Source organism: Eutrigla gurnardus, assembly GCF_963514095.1.
Source record: "Eutrigla gurnardus genome assembly, chromosome: 23".
Taxonomy (NCBI): Eukaryota; Metazoa; Chordata; class Actinopteri; order Perciformes; family Triglidae; genus Eutrigla; species Eutrigla gurnardus.
The window spans coordinates 5059793-5077997 of NC_139934.1; the positions used below are offsets into that span (position 1 = coordinate 5059793).

Here is an 18205-nt window from a genome sequence, read left to right on the forward strand (position 1 = left end):
GGATGCATTCAATTTACTCTGCTCTGTGAAGCCTAAATGTGTCGAGCATATTTGCTGAGAATATGACCGGAAATTACTCGTTCCTTTCGAAAATAAAAGCATACAGTTTGTAAAAGATATCCACGCAAATTTAGAGATATACATGTAAGGCTAATGTTTGCAAACGGATACATAACTTATATTTGTCTGAACGTGTTGTATCTGATATTGAACAGATTTATTTAGCTGTACATGCTACTATTAAGTAAAACCTTATAAAATGAATTAGTAATTAAATGTTAAACCTTAAAACCCCCTGAAATTGTCGCATTAAGGTCTGTTGTTACGTGAATTATTAATTAACCGCTTTATTTAATATGTATGAGCTCTGGATGTGATAGAAGCGTTTACGTGTTTTATTTTGAAAGTCGCCTCCGGAAGCTGCGGGTGTACTCCGTGTAACTTGACTGTGTGTGTGTGGCTCTCCGCCCGCCGGTGCTGCCGCCTGCATGTCCGCCCTCCACGAAGCTCAGCGGGGCTCCGCGACACAGCAGATGCGGGAGCCGGGATGAGCTGCGTGCAGCTGCCTTTCTTTTTTTATTGTTGTTGTTGTTGTGCTGCATCGAAAACAAAACAACACAACTACCAAAAATAAAGAAGACGAAGAAGAACGGAATCAAGTGGCGAGCGGAGAGTCGGGAGAAAGTGGATTTTTCGAGGCACTTTTTTTTTTGCTCGGCTCTTTGTGCTGCGGGATTTTTCTCTTTTGGGTTGAAAGGTAAGACTTTCCTATTGCATTGTGGGTAAAATACATTTAAAAAGTGCTGCTAGTGTGTGAGCGTTAATAACATGGTTACAAACTAACATTTACTTCAGTTTTTCAGTTACATTTTTTGACCTCTATTCGTGCACGTCCTCCAGGAATGATGAGTTGGCACGCAAAAAACCGTGTGAACGCGCTTTTTTTTTTTTTAATGTATTGTCTTTATATGCGTTCAGCACTTTAACGCTGCGAGCTTTGCTTCACTGTGCAGACTGTTGCTCGCCACCATCCGGGGTGTGTTCTGCTTTGTCTCCAACAGCCGCGTTTCCACTGGTGGAGGGTGATTTTTTTTTTTTTTTTTTTTTTTTTTAAATCGCGTTTAGATCGGCTGCTGTTAACGCATTGGTCGCTGGTCATCACGCGCTTTCATTCACGCGCTCTGTCTGTGTATGTGTGTGTGTGTGTGTGTGTGTGTGTGGTAAAAGCCTCGAAGCCTGGCCTCAGGTTGCTTAAAGGAGTCCGGCTGCCCCCCAACACCCCCCCTTCTCTGGGAGCCAAAACCCGAGGCTGGATCTTCAAAAATGCTGCCTTCACGTGCGAGTGGGAAGATCCTACTTCCCCACTTGTGAAGTCGTAAATACGAGAAATGTTTCGTTCAGGTGCTTTTTTTTGGTCTAATTGAAAGCTAGCAGACTAATAGACCTTGATAAATAACATCGGCCAATAACACGTTAAGTGTGCAGATATTACAGATAACCATCCGGTACTGGATCTGGTTACGGGAACTCGGGCATCAAAATCATCCCCACGCCTGATTATGACAAATCTTACACGCCAGAATTCCGATACCACGTGAAGGCAGCATAAAAAAGTGGAAGTGGTTGTGATGTGACCCGTTTTCGTTTGTGGACTACGTTTTTGGAAGCTGCGAGTTAGGGCATATTGGCTGTCGCCATCTTGGTTTTTTTTTGGGGGGGGGGGGGTTGCAACCAGTGAGAGGAAGTGACCATATTTGGTCTGTGGAGGAGCGACGGGTGGATCTGACGAACACATTTGGCTGTGAAGCTGTTAACTAAGTCACAACACTAACGTCATAATAGCTAATCGCATTGGTAGCAAACCTGTCAATCACGATGTAGCCCCGCCCCCTAAAGCATCACCCTGCTTTCTGGTCTATTTGACTCTAAATGGGATCATAACTTACTAAAAGGATACCATGCTGGATTGAAGAAGACTTGCGTAATCAGGTCTATGAGAATCATTGACTTCCACACAATCAGACTTCTTTTTGCAAACAGAGTCGCCGCCCCCTGGTGGCCAGCAGAGAGAATGCAAGTTGAAGGCGCTTCTACCTGGATAAACCTCACCAAACAAGTGCTGTACTTATGTTTTTTTTTTTTTTTTACAGTGCAGTCACGTGTTATTGTTTTTTTTCGTCCTGGCTAGCGTGTTTTCCAGCGCTCTCGTCACAGACGACGCTGAACTCGGGAGTCCAGGCCAAATCAATCAGCGGTGGATTGATTAGTGGGAGAGGCTCGTCGGCCCGATCGATGGGATCAGAGAGAGGGAGGGAAGAGGGAGGGATGACTGTGTGTATAATGTCTATGAATAGTGTGTTTTAAATGAACCTCGTTGGTTGCATCCCGACCCGGATCTTGACCCCTGAGGTAGCATCTTCAGTCCAGATCTGTGTGTGTGAACGCCGGTTGAGGAGTTTAGTGTGTGAAATCACATGAAGGCCATTACTGAACTCCGGTGGTGTCTAATGCCGGAGACGGACACAGGTGGTCACAAAGTGAGAGCGCGAGATTTCTGTTATTAGATCAGGCGTCTTGTTTGTCGGAAAGTTCCTCTTGTGCTGTCGGGTTGGAAAGTAAAGAGAGAAACTGATTCCGATGATCGGTGTCTTCGTTTCTGTCCTCTGAGGTGTGTTTGAGGGAGAATGAGAGGAGGAGGGGGTGCACAGTTGATGTTCTGGTTGCTGTGGCGACGACCCCCTCCTGTCTTTTCTCACCCCGAGCCTCCCATTCATCCCTATTGTAGTCGTTAAGCTCCGTTGCCCTTGGAGACCACGGGGGACAGCTGGGGAATGTGGCGTCACACACGGACCCCCGAAAACCCCAAAAAATAAAAGACGAACCAGCAAGAAAAGCAAGATTCAGCTTTCGCTCGTGAAACTGGAGCAGAGTTTGTGAAGCTCCAGAATAGAAAGTGGTGTAATTGCCCTTTTATTGGTTGAGAACCAAACAACTTGAGAAAAGAAAACTCCCTTAAAACAGGAGAACGGGACCTGGCTATGTCCTGAAACACACACACACCTCGCCAATGTTTGAACAATGTGTCTCTTCTTGTTGCACCCCCCACCCACCAGGCCTCCAAGATAGATTCCCTCAGGAGTAAAGTGGACTTGCTGCGGCTCCCTCTGGCCCTCTCCACCAAGTCCATCAGCAACCGTAAGAGCCAGCTGAGCGTGGTCTGGGAGAAAGGCGGCGGCGGCTCGGGGGCGGGAGGGGCCCGGAGGCCCCGCCCACCGCCAGCCTCCGACATGGACAACGAGTCGACGTACTCGGGCTACTCCTACAAGTCGTCCCACTCGCGGAGCTCCCGGAAACACAGGTACGAGGGCGGGGCTAATGAGTCTCCGTATCACCTGCTGATTATTTCATCCATCGCTAATCAAGCAGCCCTTTCTTTCCTCCAGGGAGCGGAGGGACAGGCACCGCTCCAAGAGCCGCGACAGCACCATCCGTGGGGACAAATCGGTGACCATCCAGGCTCCCGGGGAGCTGCTGCTGGAAACGGAGTCCACCAGGGCAGATGACAGGGTCCGGCCTCATTTCAATCCTCTCGAACTGCATTCTCTGCCACGAGTCAGCGCTTCATTCCTCTCTCTCTCTCTTCAGGATGACAACTGGGGCGAGACCACCACCGTGGTCACCGGCACCTCCGTGGACAGCGTCTCCAACGAGGACCTGACGCGGATGTCGAAGGACCTCGAGGATTCGTCGCCGCTGGAGTGCCGGCGCTACCTCGGCCCCGCACTGGGCGCCGTCCTGGGGCTCTTCGCCCTGCTCACCCCACTGGCGTTCTTGGCCCTGCCGCAGCTCCTGTGGCGGGACACGCTGGAGCCCTGCGGGACGCCGTGCGAGGGCCTTTACATCTCGCTGGCCTTCAAGCTCCTCATCCTCCTCATCTCCACCTGGTCGCTGTTCCTCCGCCCGCCCAGAGCCACGCTGCCACGCTTCTTCATCTTCCGCTGCCTGCTGCTGGCGCTGGTCTTCCTCTTCGTGGCGTCCTACTGGCTCTTCTACGGGGTGCGGGTGCTGGAGCCCCGGGAGACGGACTACCGGGGGATCGTGGGCTACGCGGCGTCGCTGGTGGACGCGCTGCTGTTCATCCAGTACCTGGCCCTGGTGCTGCTGGAGGTCAGACACCTGCAGCCGGCGTTCTGCCTGAAGGTGGTGAGGACCACAGACGGAGCCAGTCGCTTCTACAACGTGGGACATCTCAGGTTAGTGTGTGGGACATGATTTTAATTCATCAGATTAGCTGATATCTTTCATTGTGGATATCTAAAACACCCGGCAGGAAGTTCAACCACAGGCCGAGGTTGAACTTCGTCAATCTTTTTCAGCCAACACTCATGATGGATACCTAAAAAAATGTACAGTTTCTACGTAACGCAACTAAAATGTGCATAAATGCGACCTGAAGCTTATTTTTAGGTTGACCTCAAGTAGTTGTGTATCTATAGGTGACATGAATAACATGTTTTTGGGGGTTTGGTCATACTTCCCCATAGCTCGCTCTCCTCCATACAGCAACTGTTTCTTTCCTCCTTGTTTGCCTGTGGTTCACCACTTCCCCTCCCCTCGCCTGCATGTGAGTCATAAAGCTGTCAGGTTCACGAAAGGTGATGTACGCCGATAACGTACGCTTTGTGGTGATGGTTGTTGACCTTTTTCTTTCTTTCTTCCTGTGTCTCAGCATACAGCGGGCAGCTGCATGGGTTCTGGAGCAGTACTACAGCGACTTCCCGGTCTACAACCCCGCCCTGCTCAACCTGCCGAAATCCATCCTCTCAAAGAAGATGTCTGCCTTCAAGGTCTACAACCTGGGGGAAGGTAGAATCATCTCACCGTATTTTCATCTTCAACCATTCAACTACACTTTACACTAATTATCTTGCAAGTGACGTAATTCTATAACGATGCAGATGAGCCCATGAGACGGATCTCTGGTTTTGTTGCAGATAACGGCACCAATAACTCCACGGGCCAGTCCCGAACCATGATCGCACCCGCCGCTCGGAGAAGAGACAACTCCCACAACGACTACTACTACGAGGAGGCCGAGGTGGAGCGGAGGGTCCGCAAACGCAAGGCCAGGTGAGGACGACTCACAGAAACCCATGGAAAGCCAGTTGAAAGTTTTTATTAAAAGTCCTTTTTCTTCATTGTGTTATTTAAAACGTATATAAAATATTGGGGATGTGAATCTTTGGGTGTCTCACGATTGGATTCAATTCCGATCCTTCGTTAGATTCAAAATCGATTCTCCAATTAAATTATGCTCAATTCAAAAATGTATATAATGTATAGTGTGTTATGGCAAATTATGGCATCAAAACAATACAGTTTGTATAAGATAATGGTGATTAAATAAACTGATTCCAATGATGTAATCACACAAAGGCAAACTTAAGACAAAGGGTAACATTTATTCATGCTGAACAAATAACAAAGTACTTACTGTACAAGAAATAACTTGCATAAATAGAATTGCCTTAATAAAAGCTTAGGCCAGCTGCCCCTTTCTTCCAGAAGTAAGTCTCAACTCTCAGTGACTACAAGAATAAGTTAAAGGTATAAAAAAAAAACTTCCGTTCATAGATAAAATAGCCTATAAAGATTTTTTCCCCCACCCCTATAATATACACCAACGCTGCCGTATCTCCTCCCAGACTGGTGGTGGCAGTAGAGGAAGCCTTCACCCACATCAAGCGTCACCAGGACGACGACGCGACCACGTCCTCCCCCAAACACCCGCGGGAGGTGATGGACCCCAGGGAGGCGGCTCAGGCCATCTTTGCCCCCATGGCGAGGGCCATGCAGAAGTACCTGCGCGCCACCAGGCAGCAGTCGTACCACAGCATGGAGAGCATCATCGCCCACCTGCAGTTCTGCATCACGCACAGCATGACCCCCAAGGTGAGGAGGGCACGAGATGTTTTATTTTACCGTGTTTAAATTGTCATCAGCCCACAATAATTGTTTTTTTTATTTATTACTTACTTCAACAAAAACTAGTTTGTCATCTGCATATTGTGATGCTTTTTTTGCTTTTATTTTTTATTTAATTTAATATTTTCCTTTTTTTATTCTAGCATTTGGGTTTTTTATATTCTTTTGAGTTATCATTTACTTCAACAAAAACTAGTTTGTCATCTGCATATTGTGAAGCTTTTTTTTTTTCATTCAAAGTGTATTTTAAACTGTCACCTAAACCCTATTAACTGTAAACGGTGTTCTTAAAGCAGTAAATATATATTTAGAAACTGCAAACACTTGGGCTCTTAAAGTGACAGCGTATTAGTGCAGCTGTTTATAATCTGGTGTGCACATATTCTTTGTGCTCAGGCTTTCCTTGAACGTTACCTCAGCCCGGGTCCGACCCTGCAGTACCTGGACACCGGCAGGGGGCGCCAGTGGACACTAGTGAGTGAGGAGCCGGTGACCTCTGCTCTGCGCCAGGGCCAAGTCTTCTCGCTGAGACGCCTCGACTTCTCGCTGGTTGTCACGGTGACGCCCCTCCCCTTCCTGAGCCTGGGCGAGGAGTTTATCGACCCCAAACGGCACAAGTTTATCATGAAGCTGCAGTCAGAGACGTCAGTGTAGGAGGAGGATCGTGTCTCAGTAGATCTCAGTGCTTTCATGGTAACTGTTTTTGATACATTTTTACTTCTTCTTCCTCAAACAAACAAAAAGAGTCACTCCTTAGTGCTGATGAGCAGCTGACATTGCACTACAGACCGCTTCCAGTTTCCACGATAGTGACGTGTTGGTTGCAGTTTCCACAAAGTATTTCAACACATTTAGTGAAACCTTAAATCTATGAAATGGATTTTAATTACATGGACTTTAACCATATTTGTAATTCATGCAACATTTATTCAAGAGAATATTCCCACGTAGGGTGTGGACGGTCATCTGAGTGCCCCCTGGCCTCTTTTAATGAACAATCAGACAAGATATTACTTCTCTTTTCTATTTTTACTCTACTTCTTGTTTCCATAGAAATGAACTTTTACAGCTACGAGAATCTGGTTTTGGTCCACTTCTCTCACCTTTTTGTAGACTTTGACTGAATCGAAGATAGCTGAAGAAAGCTGCTTCCTCTCTTTTTGATTCCACTGAAAGTGCAGGAAGAAACACTGGATGGACTTGATGCACTGAGCCTTTCATAAGTGCATTATTTAGATTTCTTGCTCAGGTTTTTTTTAATCACTTCTCATTTCTGGAGAACAGAAAATGCACTCCTGCATGGAGAGAAGAAATAGAACTTTCTTAGCACAATGTAGGTACGATCGTAGGGACCGGCTTACGTCAAGTAACACTGATAGCGGATGTGTGAATGTGATTTAACGAGCTCCAGCACGATACAGCCAAGTACCTTCTTTTTTGGCAGCTTGATGTTATTTACTGTCTTTGATATGTTTGTACATGTTTGTGTGTGTGGTGGAGCACGGCCGCATCACCAAAGGTTCCCTCCATGTGTGTAATTTGATGAATTAATAAGTTTTGTATTTAGGATTTTTCACAACTACAATAAAAATCAAGATGAATCCTTCATTCCCTGACCCTTGTGGCTCTGTCTTGACAAGGTGTTGTGTGTCATCATCTCATTTAAAGACCTTATTTAGTACTTGTCTTTATTATTCAGTCAAAAAAAAAAGGTTGCTTCAATCAAAAAATATATTTTCAACCGTTTTTCAATCAAAGAAAATAAGTGTTTGAATGCAAAAAAAAAATTCTGACCCCAAAAAATGCATTTGAACACTTATTTTCTTTGATTGAAAACTTTTTTTATTGAAGTGAAGTTTTTTTTGTACATTTCTGAAGTTGTATTTGAATGTTGCATCACTTTTTTGTACTCGATCTGCACTCCAAACACTCGTCTCTGAACAACATTGTCTTGAAAGGTGAGATTGTTATTTACCGTTATGCTGTGGGTTTTTTATGAGAACTGAGTTGATGTAATCTTTTTTTTTAATAAATGGCATCCCCCAAAGCCTTACGTGCGTCACAAGTGTTCTGGTTGTGGTGACTAAAACATTTCCAAAAAGGACTTGGGAGTTCTCTGAATTCATATCATATGAATTCAGAGAACTCCCAAGTCCTATATGATATGTTGAAGTTGTTTCGAGGACCACGTGGTCCAACTTCCTCACGAAGGAGGAAGTTTGAAAGTTTTGGCTGCCGTCACATCTGACAGTTACACAGCAACGATGAACGTTCAAATGCTTCTAATTTACTTCTTAAAAGGTAAGTCCTGTTTCAATTTATTGACAATATCATTGATCAGCAGGTTATGTGTGATATTTTTAAAGGCTTAGATATTTTAAATGACAATTTAAAACACAATAATTCACTTCCTGATACAGCAATACGATGACTGGCAGATGGACTATACGCACACTAAAATACATACGAGTTATCTTCAAAATTAAGATAGAAGATAGAATGTCTAAAAAAATCATGAAAAAGTATTAAGAAAGTCATAGTATAGAATGTCAAAAAAAGTCATAGAATGTCAAAAAGTCCTATTAAAAGTCATAGTATAGTATGTTGAAAAAAGTCATGAAAAAAAGCCATTTTATGGTAATTATGGACTCCCTACACTCAGACTATGCTTGGCCCACAATACGAAGGATTTTTGTGACTTTTTTAGATCATTTTTAGAATATTTCATTAATTGTGTCGGGTGCCTTTTTTGGGGGGAATTTTCAACATTAGCTTACTATGACTTCACGGTGACCTTGGTTCGATTCCCCGGGATGGGTTCAGGTTCCTTCTGTGTGGAGTTTGCATGTTCTCTCTGGGTTCTCTGCCTTCCTTCAAAAGCCCAAAGACATGCAGGATGGGGAAAGGTTAATAGATCACTCCAAATTGCCTTTAGGTGTGGATGTGGGACATTTATGACTCTTTACAATATTTAATTAATTTTGTCGGGTGCCTTTTTTGGGAATTTTGGACATACTAAACTATGACTTTTTTTTAATTTTTTTCCCTGAAAAATTTCAATATTGCATTTTATGGTTGTTATGGATTCCCTACACTCAGACTATGGTTGGATTTTTGTGACTTATAAATATTTTTTTAGAATATTTTATGAATTTTGTCGGATGCCGTTTTTTTGTGAATCTTCGACATACTATATTGCATACTATGACTTATTTTTCAATTTTTTCACCGAAAAATTTGAATACGGCATTTTATCGTTGTTTTGGACTCACTACACTCAGACTTGGCGCAACAAGCAATACAAGCGATTTTTATGACTTTTTAATATTTTTTATGAATTTATTTGACTGACTTTTTCGTGAATTTTCGACATGCTATAGTACATTTAAATAAGGCATTTTATGGTTGTTATGGACTTCCTACACTGAGACTATACATGACCCACGATACAAAGGATTTTTGTGACTTTTTAATATTTTTTCCATGACAAATTTATTTTGACTGACTTTTTCGTGAGTTTTCGACATGCTATAATATGACTTTTTTTTCAATTTTGCATATTGCATATATTGCATTTTATGGTTGTTATGGACTCCCTACACTCAGACTATGCTTGACCCACGATATGAAGGATTTTTGTGACTTTTTTATATTTTTTTAAAATATTTCATTAATTGTGCCGGGTGCCTTTTTTTGTGAATTTTCAACATACTGTACTATGACTTCATGGTGGTGTGGTGGGTAGCACTGTTGCCTCACAGTGAGAGGGTCCTTGGTTCAATTCCCCGGGAAGGGTTCAGGTTCCTTCTGTGTGGAGTTTGCATGTGTTCTCTGCCTTCCTTCAAAAGCCCAAGACATGCAGGATGGGGATTTTTCTATTTATTTCCCGAAAAATTTAAATATTGCATTGTATGGTTGTTAAGGGCTCCCTACACTCAGACTATGCTTGACCCACAATACAAAGGATTTTTGTGACTTTTTAATATTTTTTCCATGACCTATAGTGTAGAAAAAGTCAGTATAGTATGTCAAAAAAAGTCATATTATAGAATGTCTAAAAAAGTCAGTCAACAAAGTAAATTGTTAAATCATAAATTGTTAAACAGTTATAAAATACCATAGTCAAAATTTTCAACAAAATGAAGTCATAGTATAGTATGTGTATGTTGAAATTTCACAAGAAAGTTGTTAAAACAAAAGTCGTAAAAATCCCTCACATCATACGTCAAGCAAAGCGTGACTTTTTTTCATGACATTTCATTTTTGGACAAACTATACCTATCACTTATGTTTGGACATACTATACCAGGAGAGTTCAAGCTGTTTCCCTTGCAACAAATATAATATCAAACCCCGGTCTAACGTGTGACAGGCGGAGATACTGTCCACTATAATAACGAGGAAGTGGTACATGTCAGAAAACAACCACAAGTTTTTCTGACATTCTATACTATGACTTTTTTGGACATACTATACATGTAAAACTAATGACATTCCCTCAGCCACAGCTGTACTCTCTGTGTAATGCTTATTAACAAAGTGCTAACACCCTAAATTGAAAAAAAGGGTAACCATGATGAAGAGCCCGTTAAATATGTAAAGATATCCACAACGTGGAGCTGAAAAAACTTGCTGCTTCCTTGTCTTTGCCATTTCTCTTGTTTTATTGTGTAAAAATAACAAAGAAAACATGGATTTTTTTTAATTCTTCTTTTGATAAAAAGCAGTGGCACTGGTAGAATCCTTCAGGGAAGTATCTGGGTACCTCGGGGAAACCGTCATCTTGCCCTCAGGAGCCGACCCATCATGGAGACTTTCCTTGATCCAGTGGTCAATATTCCCTAACATCACCTGGATCGCCACCAACAAGAGTGGGAAGATGAACACGGAGCGGGTCGATCGGTACAAAGGGAGACTCAGTCTGAACGCCTCCTCAGGTAAAGTGTTTCAACATCGTTAAAAATCAGGAACATGACAGAGAAATAACATATGGACTGAATGAATCAGGGGCTGATTGGGAAACAAGGCACAGGTGGGGGAAGACGAGGGCGGGGCTAAGTGAGAGCTGACGAGACTAATCTCACACAGGTGATCAGGAGGGAAACTAAGACAGGAAGTCAATGGGACAAAACACGAGAGAGGGAATGAAACTTTCAAAATAAAAGAGACCAAACAGAAGAACGTGACATAAAAGAAAATCCATCTTTTTTATTCATTAGGTGACTTGACGATTCATAATTTGACCTCCGAGGATTCCATGGAATACACCGTACAGCTCAGCAACACTGAGGGAAAGAACAGCGGACAGATGTCAAAGCTCACAGTGAGACGTAAGTGTGACAAAGAAGTTCTTATTATCGAGCCATACTGGAAAACACCAAAGTAACACCCCTTAATAAAAACCCAACTTGTGTCTAATGAACAATTCCAATTCAAACCTCTCTGCAGAACACCTGCAGAAACCGACCATTAACACCGACACCAACTGCAGGCTGTGGCTGTGGCTGCGTTGTTCCTCGGCAGATGAAGGTGTCAAGTTGTCGTGGCAACGTCCACCTCACAACGTGACCGTCCGTACCAACCAGACTACTGCGGAAGGCAAACATGCGTTTCTTGAAGTAAATCTCAACACCACGCAGGGCGGCGTTGAATTCACCTGCACCGCCAGCAGGAACCTGGAGGAGACCTCGAGGGTTGTTACTCTTACTTGTGGCGGTAAGAAAAACAAAAAAACATACTTTGGTTCTATTGACGTTTTCTCTCAATGACGCCGTCGTCTCTCCCGTGTTGTTTCAGGTGACGAGCCTCAAACCAGGCCAACTCCTAAGCCAAGTCCTCCCACAAGGCTAAGATATGGTGTTGTATTTTTATTAGGAAGTGTGCCGTCAACACTGATTTTAATGTACTTTGTAATTGAGAAGAGAAGACCCGTATCTGATGCGACCCCTTAAAACCAACTCCCCAAAAGAACTGCTTACGAAACCCCAGAGATCCAACACAAGACACACGAAGAAAGTCACAATGATAGTGATTACACTTTATTGTGTAGGTGTTAATGCTCTGTAGCAAGTGTTTTTTAAACTTTCATTATCCTGCCATGTGAACTTTTGACTTCTTAAAGTATGTATTTCATGCACATTTGTACAAACCTTGGTAATGTTTTGTGGAAAATATACATTTTGTAACTTTTTAATTGTGTGGATTGACCTTTTTTGTACTCTGTTAAAGGTTTGCAGCGTTTGTCACGAACCATTTTGAGCGAAGTTGTAAATACATTTATGCAGAAGAGTAACGTCTAAAGTAGACTTTATTTTGGAGGGCCAAATCAAACATATATGGGATCAGCTGTTAGTGCCTTTAATGATGTCATTTACTATATGTTGTAGGTTTTTATGCCTCTTTGTTTAATGCATGATAATGCTGACTACTGTGAATCAAATCTGAAAAATATTGCTTGCATTAAATGATGACAAATGACTAAAAACAGGGGCACATGGGATTAAAAAATATGTCTGTATTTACAGAATTTACAAAAACAATTAATAAAATCAAAGCATGCATCTTAATTAAATGTAGCTTTAATGCAAATAAAGGGGAAGGTGCCTCTGAAGACCAAAGAAACAGTAGAAAACATATAAAACACTGCCTCCTTGTGGCATGTCCATGATATTAGTCATGAATATTTCTGAATTTCTGAATATACTCCCTCTAGGAGACATCTTGGTTGGGCGACACCGAGGCCTTTCTTATGCGACTTAACTTGATCTCGTCATACCTGGATGGCAAACGAACGGTTAGGATACCCGCACAAAAGGGGGACTAATGCAGGCTCGCACACGAGAGGTAAACCTCAAGCCTACGCTCCTGACTAACACGGCCCTCACCAAGCAGAAGGGACCGCCGTGCTGATCCACCACGTTCCCAACCGCAGGTTTTGGCAGAGAAACAGACTGGCACCGTTCAACCATCCGAGTTTGGGGACATTATGGGTCACGTCTGCCATCTCTGCCAGATGTTGCCCGCGGACCCCCACGAGGAGGTGTGACCCGACCGACCACTTATTAATATGACTCTGAGTCCCCGTGCACCCCCGTGACTCCGGTTTCCATTTATAAGAGAGTCATAGGTACTCCCACCGTTTACCCGCGCTTCATTGAATTTCTTCACTTTGACATTCAGAGCACTGGGCAGAAATCACATCGCGTCAACACCCCCCGTGGGCCTTCGCGATGCTTTGTTTTAATTAAACAGTCGGATTCCCCTGGTCCGCTAAATGTGGGACAAAACACAAAGTGCATCAGAATGCATCATTTTAATACATACATATATTACATATTATAATATCATTGTCTTAGCAGTCGTTATAGAACTAGGTGGATATTGGATATTGAACAAAAATTAATAAAATAATCAACATAAGTGAAATACAGCGTAAGCTTAGATTCAGTGGTGCACTATATGCGGTGCACGGGGGCGCCGCAACAGTGGGGGTGCCAAAGCGATGGTAAAAAAAAAAAACCTAATCCACTAACCCTAACCCTAATCCTTAACCACTAACCCTAACCCTTATTGCCTGGTTTTAATTCGTCAAACAAATCCGCAATCATTAGCAATATTGGAATCACAGGATGTTTGTATGAGTATAATGCTTCTACATAGATATTTAAATATAAAACTGACTATAAATTGTATTTGTTTTTTTTATTTAATTAATTAATTTATTTTTTATTATTATTTTATATTTATTTATTTATTATTTTTTAATTTCACCATGGTTTTTATGCCTGTTTTGGACTCTCTACACTCAGACTCGGTGCGACAAGTGATACGAGCGATTTTTATGACTTTTTAATATTTTTCATGAATTTATTTTGACTGACTTTTTCGTGACTTTTCGACATGCTATATTATGACTTGTTTTGGCTCACGACACTCAAAATTTGATTGACATGCATTAACAAGCAAATGTTATGACTTTTAAATCATTCTTAAAACATTAGATGAATTTTGTCGATTTTTCACTTTTTTTTTGACATGCTATAGTATGACTTTTTTTTAATTTGACCATGGCTTTTTATGCCTGTTTTGGACTCACTACACTCAGACTTGGCGCGACAAGCGATACAAGCGATTTTTATGACTTTTTAATATTTTCATGAATTTATTTTGACTGACTTTTTCCTGAATTTTCGACATGCTATAGTATGACTTTTTTATTTTTTGGAAAAATTTGACCATGGCTTTTTATGCCTGGTTTGGACTCACTACACCCAGATTTGATGCGACAAGCGATATGAGCGATTTTTATGACATTTTAGTATTTTTTAATAATATTTTCAGAATTTATTTTGACTGACTTTTTCGTGAATTTTCGACATGCTATAGTATGACTTTTTCTGAAAAATATGACTAAGCCTTTTTATGGCTGTTTTGGACTCACTACACTCAGACTTTGATTGACACGTGATATACAAGCATATGTTATGACTTTTGAATCATTTTTACAACATTTTATGAATTTTGTCGATTTTTCACTTTTTTTTCGACATGCTATAGTATGAGCATATTTTTTTTTTCCTAAAAATTTGACCATTGTTTTTTATGCCCGTTTTGGACTCACTACACTCAGATTTGGTGCAACAAGCTATATGAGCGTTTTTTATGACTTTTTAATATTTTTTATGAATTTTTCATGAATTAATTTTGACTGGCTTTTTCATGAATTTTCGACATGCTATAGTATGACTTTTTTTTTTTTTTAGAAAAAACTGACTAAGACTTATTTCGCGATGGACAGAGAGAAAACATGAGGAGAGAGGGGGATGTGACATGCAGCAAAGGACCTACAACTGAGATTCGAACCAGCATTGTTTGCATATAGGTTTACATGGATACATGGCATGCACTCTAACCACTAGGCCACCTGCAAGCCGTGACTTAGCCTTTTCATGACTTATTTGGACTCACTTCACTCAGACTTTGATTGACATGCGATATACAAGCATATGTGATGACTTTTAAATCATTTTTACAACATTGTATGAATTTTGTCGATTTTTCACTTTTTTTTGACATGCTATAGTATGACTTTTTTATTTTTTGGAAAAATTTGACCATGGCTTTTTATGCCTGGTTTGGACTCACTACAAATTTGATGCGACAAGCGATATGAGCGATTTTTATGACATTTTAGTATTTTTTAATAATATTTTCAGAATTTATTTTGACTGACTTTTTCGTGAATTTTCGACATGCTATATAGTATGACTTTTTTTGAAAAATATGACTAAGCCTTTTTATGGCTGTTTTGGACTCACTACACTCAGACTTTGATTGACACGCAATATACAAGCATATGTTATGACTTTTGAATCATTTTTACAACATTTTATGAATTTTGTCGATTTTTCACTTTTTTTTCGACATACTATAGTATGACTTTTTTTTTTTAAATATGACTAAGCCTTTTTATGCCTGTTTTGGACTCACTACACTCAGACTACACTCAGAGCAATATGAGCGATTAATTTGACTTTTTTTTTTTTTTTTGAATATTTGATGAATTTGTTCCGGTGCTATTTTTTGGGAATTTTCGACATACTATACTATGACTTTTTTTTCGATTTATTTCCCGAAAAATTTAAATTTTATGGTTGTTATGGACTTCCTACACTGAGACTATACATGGCCCACGATACGAAGGATTTTTGTGACTTTTTAATATTTTTTTCCCTGACCTTTAGTGTAGAAAAGTCAGTATAGTATGTCAAAAAAAGTCATAAAAAAGTCATATTATAGAATGTCTAAAAAAGTCAGTCGACAAAGTAAATTGTTAAATCATAAATTGTTAAACAATCATAAAATGCCATAGTCAAAATTTTCAACAAAAAGAAGTCATAGTATAGTATGTTGAAATTTCACAATTCACAAGAAAGTTGTTAAAACAAAAGTCGTAAAAATCCCTCACATCATACGGCAAGCAAAGCGTGACTTTTTTTCATGACATTTCATTTTTGGACATACTATACCTATCACTTATGTTTGGACATACTATACCAGGAGAGTTCAAGCTGTTTCCCATGCAACAAATATAATATCAAACCCCGGTCTAACGCGTGACAGGCGGAGATACTGTCCACTATAATAACGAGGAAGTGGTACATGTCAGAAAACAACCACAAGTTTTTCTGACATTCTATACTATGACTTTTTTGGACATACTATACATGTAAAACTAATGACATTCCCTCAGCCACAGCTGTACTCTCTGTGTAATGCTTATTAACAAAGTGCTAACACCCTAAATTGAAAAAAAGGGTAACCATGATAAAGAGCCCGTTAAATATGTAAAGATATCCACAACGTGGAGCTGAAAAAACTTGCTGCTTCCTTGTCTTTGCCATTTCTCTTGTTTTATTGTGTAAAAATAACAAAGAAAACATGGATTTTTTTAAATTCTTCTTTTGATAAAAAGCAGTGGCACTGGTAGAATCCTTCAGGGAAGTATCTGGGTACCTCGGGGAAACCGTCATCTTGCCCTCAGGAGCCGACCCATCATGGAGACTTTCCTTGATCCAGTGGTCAATATTCCCTAACATCACCTGGATCGCCACCAACAAGAGTGGGAAGATGAACACGGAGCGGGTCGATCGGTACAAAGGGAGACTCAGGCTGAACGCCTCCTCAGGTAAAGTGTTTCAACATCGTTAAAAATCAGGAACATGACAGAGAAATAACATATGGACTGAATGAATCAGGGGCTGATTGGGAAACAAGGCACAGGTGGGGGAAGACGAGGGCGGGGCTAAATGAGAGCTGACGAGACTAATCTCACACAGGTGATCGGGAGGGAAACCAAGACAGGAAGTCAACGGGACAAAACACGAGAGAGGGAATGAAACTTTCAAAATAAAAGAGACCAAACAGAAGATCGTGACATAAAAGAAAATCCATCTTTTTTATTCATTAGGTGACTTGACGATTCATAATTTGACCTCCGAGGATTCCATGGAATACACCGTACAGCTCAGCAACACTGAGGGAAAGAACAGCGGACAGATGTCAAAGCTCACAGTGAGACGTAAGTGTGACAAAGAAGTTCTTATTTCCGAACCATACTGGAAAACACCAAAGTAACACCCCTTAATAAAAACCCAACTTGTGTCTAATGAACAATTCCAATTCAAACCTCTCTGCAGAACACCTGCAGAAACCGACCATTAACACCGACACCAACTGCAGGCTGTGGCTGTGGCTGCGTTGTTCCTCGGCAGATGAAGGTGTCAAGTTGTCGTGGCAACGTCCACCTCCCAACGTGACCGTCCGTACCAACCAGACTACTGCGGAAGGCAAACATGCGTTTCTTGAAGTAAATCTCAACACCACGCAGGGCGGCGTTGAATTCACCTGCACCGCCAGCAGGAACCTGGAGGAGACCTCGAGGGTTGTTACTCTTACTTGTGGCGGTAAGAAAAACAAAAAAACATACTTTGGTTCTATTGACGTTTTCTCTCAATGACGCCGTCGTCTCTCCCGTGTTGTTTCAGGTGACGAGCCTCAAACCGGGCCAACTCCTGAGCCAAGATCTACCGCGAGGCTAAGATATGGTGCTGTATTTGTATTAGGAAGTGTGCCGTCAACACTGATTTTAATGTACTTTGTAATTAAGAAGAGAAGACCCGTATCTGATGTGACCCCTTAAAACCAACTCCCCAAAAGAACTGCTTACGAAATCCCAGAGATCCAACACAAGACACACGAAGAAAGTCACAATGATAGTGATTACACTTTATTGTGTAGGTGTTAATGCTCTGTAGCAAGTGTTTTTTAAACTTTCATTATCCTGCCATGTGAACTTTTGACTTCTTATGTATTTCATGCACATTTGTACATACCTTGGTAATGTTTTGTGGAAAATATACATTTTGTAACTTTTTAATTGTGTGGATTGACCTTTTTTGTTACTCTGTTAAAGGTTTGCAGCGTTTGTCCCAAACCATTTTGTGCCAAGTTGTAAATACATTTATGCGGAAGAGTACCTTCTTAAGTAGAATTTATTTTGGAGGGCCAAATCAAACATATATGGGATCAGCTGTTGTGCCTTTAATGATGTAATTTACTATATGTTGTATGTTTTTATGCATCTTTGTTTAATGTTTGATACACACTAGTTGTGCTGACGACTGTGAACCAAATCTGAAAAAATATTGCTTGCATTAAA

At 41.2% G+C, this 18205-nt stretch overlaps 3 protein-coding genes across 4 annotated transcripts; all 3 read left to right on the forward strand.

The window, feature by feature from the left end:
* Positions 1–471: 471 nt before the first annotated feature.
* Positions 472–7593, forward strand: LOC311008987 (vang-like protein 2). Its single transcript, XM_084002956.1, has 8 exons — positions 472–757; positions 3114–3358; positions 3444–3567; positions 3646–4253; positions 4730–4866; positions 4995–5130; positions 5706–5952; positions 6382–7593. Exons 2-8 carry the CDS (start codon positions 3288–3290, stop codon positions 6637–6639), a joined length of 1581 nt encoding a protein of 526 aa, XP_083859082.1. The 5' UTR covers positions 472–757; positions 3114–3287; the 3' UTR covers positions 6640–7593.
* A 567-nt stretch (positions 7594–8160) lies between these two features.
* On the forward strand, positions 8161–13598 carry LOC311008795 (SLAM family member 9-like). 2 transcript variants are annotated; one of them, XM_084002684.1, is made up of 5 exons: positions 8161–8286; positions 10710–10922; positions 11205–11315; positions 11434–11700; positions 11782–13597. In XM_084002684.1, exons 1-5 carry the CDS (start codon positions 8250–8252, stop codon positions 11934–11936), a joined length of 783 nt encoding a protein of 260 aa, XP_083858810.1. In that variant the 5' UTR covers positions 8161–8249; the 3' UTR covers positions 11937–13597. The 2 variants fall into 2 exon arrangements, with proteins under 2 accessions (XP_083858810.1, XP_083858811.1); XM_084002685.1 differs by having other exon boundaries at positions 8172–8286; positions 10713–10922; positions 11782–13598.
* A 2369-nt stretch (positions 13599–15967) lies between these two features.
* On the forward strand, positions 15968–18188 carry LOC311009310 (uncharacterized protein). Its single transcript, XM_084003398.1, has 4 exons — positions 15968–16672; positions 16955–17065; positions 17184–17450; positions 17532–18188. The coding sequence occupies exons 1-4, from the start codon at positions 16615–16617 to the stop codon at positions 17684–17686; spliced, it is 591 nt and encodes a 196-aa protein (XP_083859524.1). The 5' UTR covers positions 15968–16614; the 3' UTR covers positions 17687–18188.
* The last annotated feature ends 17 nt before the right edge of the window (positions 18189–18205 follow it).

Bases quoted from the DNA above. Each gene is read 5' to 3' on its own strand.
- LOC311008987 (XM_084002956.1), top strand. From the start codon at position 3,288: ATGGACAACGAGTCGACGTACTCGGGCTACTCCTACAAGTCGTCCCAC. The intron at 4,254-4,729 runs GTTAGTGTGTGG...CCTGTGTCTCAG, and splicing joins TACAACGTGGGACATCTCAG to CATACAGCGGGCAGCTGCAT. The intron at 5,953-6,381 runs GTGAGGAGGGCA...CTTTGTGCTCAG, and splicing joins CGCACAGCATGACCCCCAAG to GCTTTCCTTGAACGTTACCT.
- LOC311008795 (XM_084002684.1), top strand. From the start codon at position 8,250: ATGAACGTTCAAATGCTTCTAATTTACTTCTTAAAAG. The intron at 11,316-11,433 runs GTAAGTGTGACA...ACCTCTCTGCAG, and splicing joins GTCAAAGCTCACAGTGAGAC to AACACCTGCAGAAACCGACC. The intron at 11,701-11,781 runs GTAAGAAAAACA...GTGTTGTTTCAG, and splicing joins TGTTACTCTTACTTGTGGCG to GTGACGAGCCTCAAACCAGG.
- LOC311009310 (XM_084003398.1), top strand. From the start codon at position 16,615: ATGAACACGGAGCGGGTCGATCGGTACAAAGGGAGACTCAGGCTGAAC. The intron at 16,673-16,954 runs GTAAAGTGTTTC...TTTATTCATTAG, and splicing joins CAGGCTGAACGCCTCCTCAG to GTGACTTGACGATTCATAAT. The intron at 17,451-17,531 runs GTAAGAAAAACA...GTGTTGTTTCAG, and splicing joins TGTTACTCTTACTTGTGGCG to GTGACGAGCCTCAAACCGGG.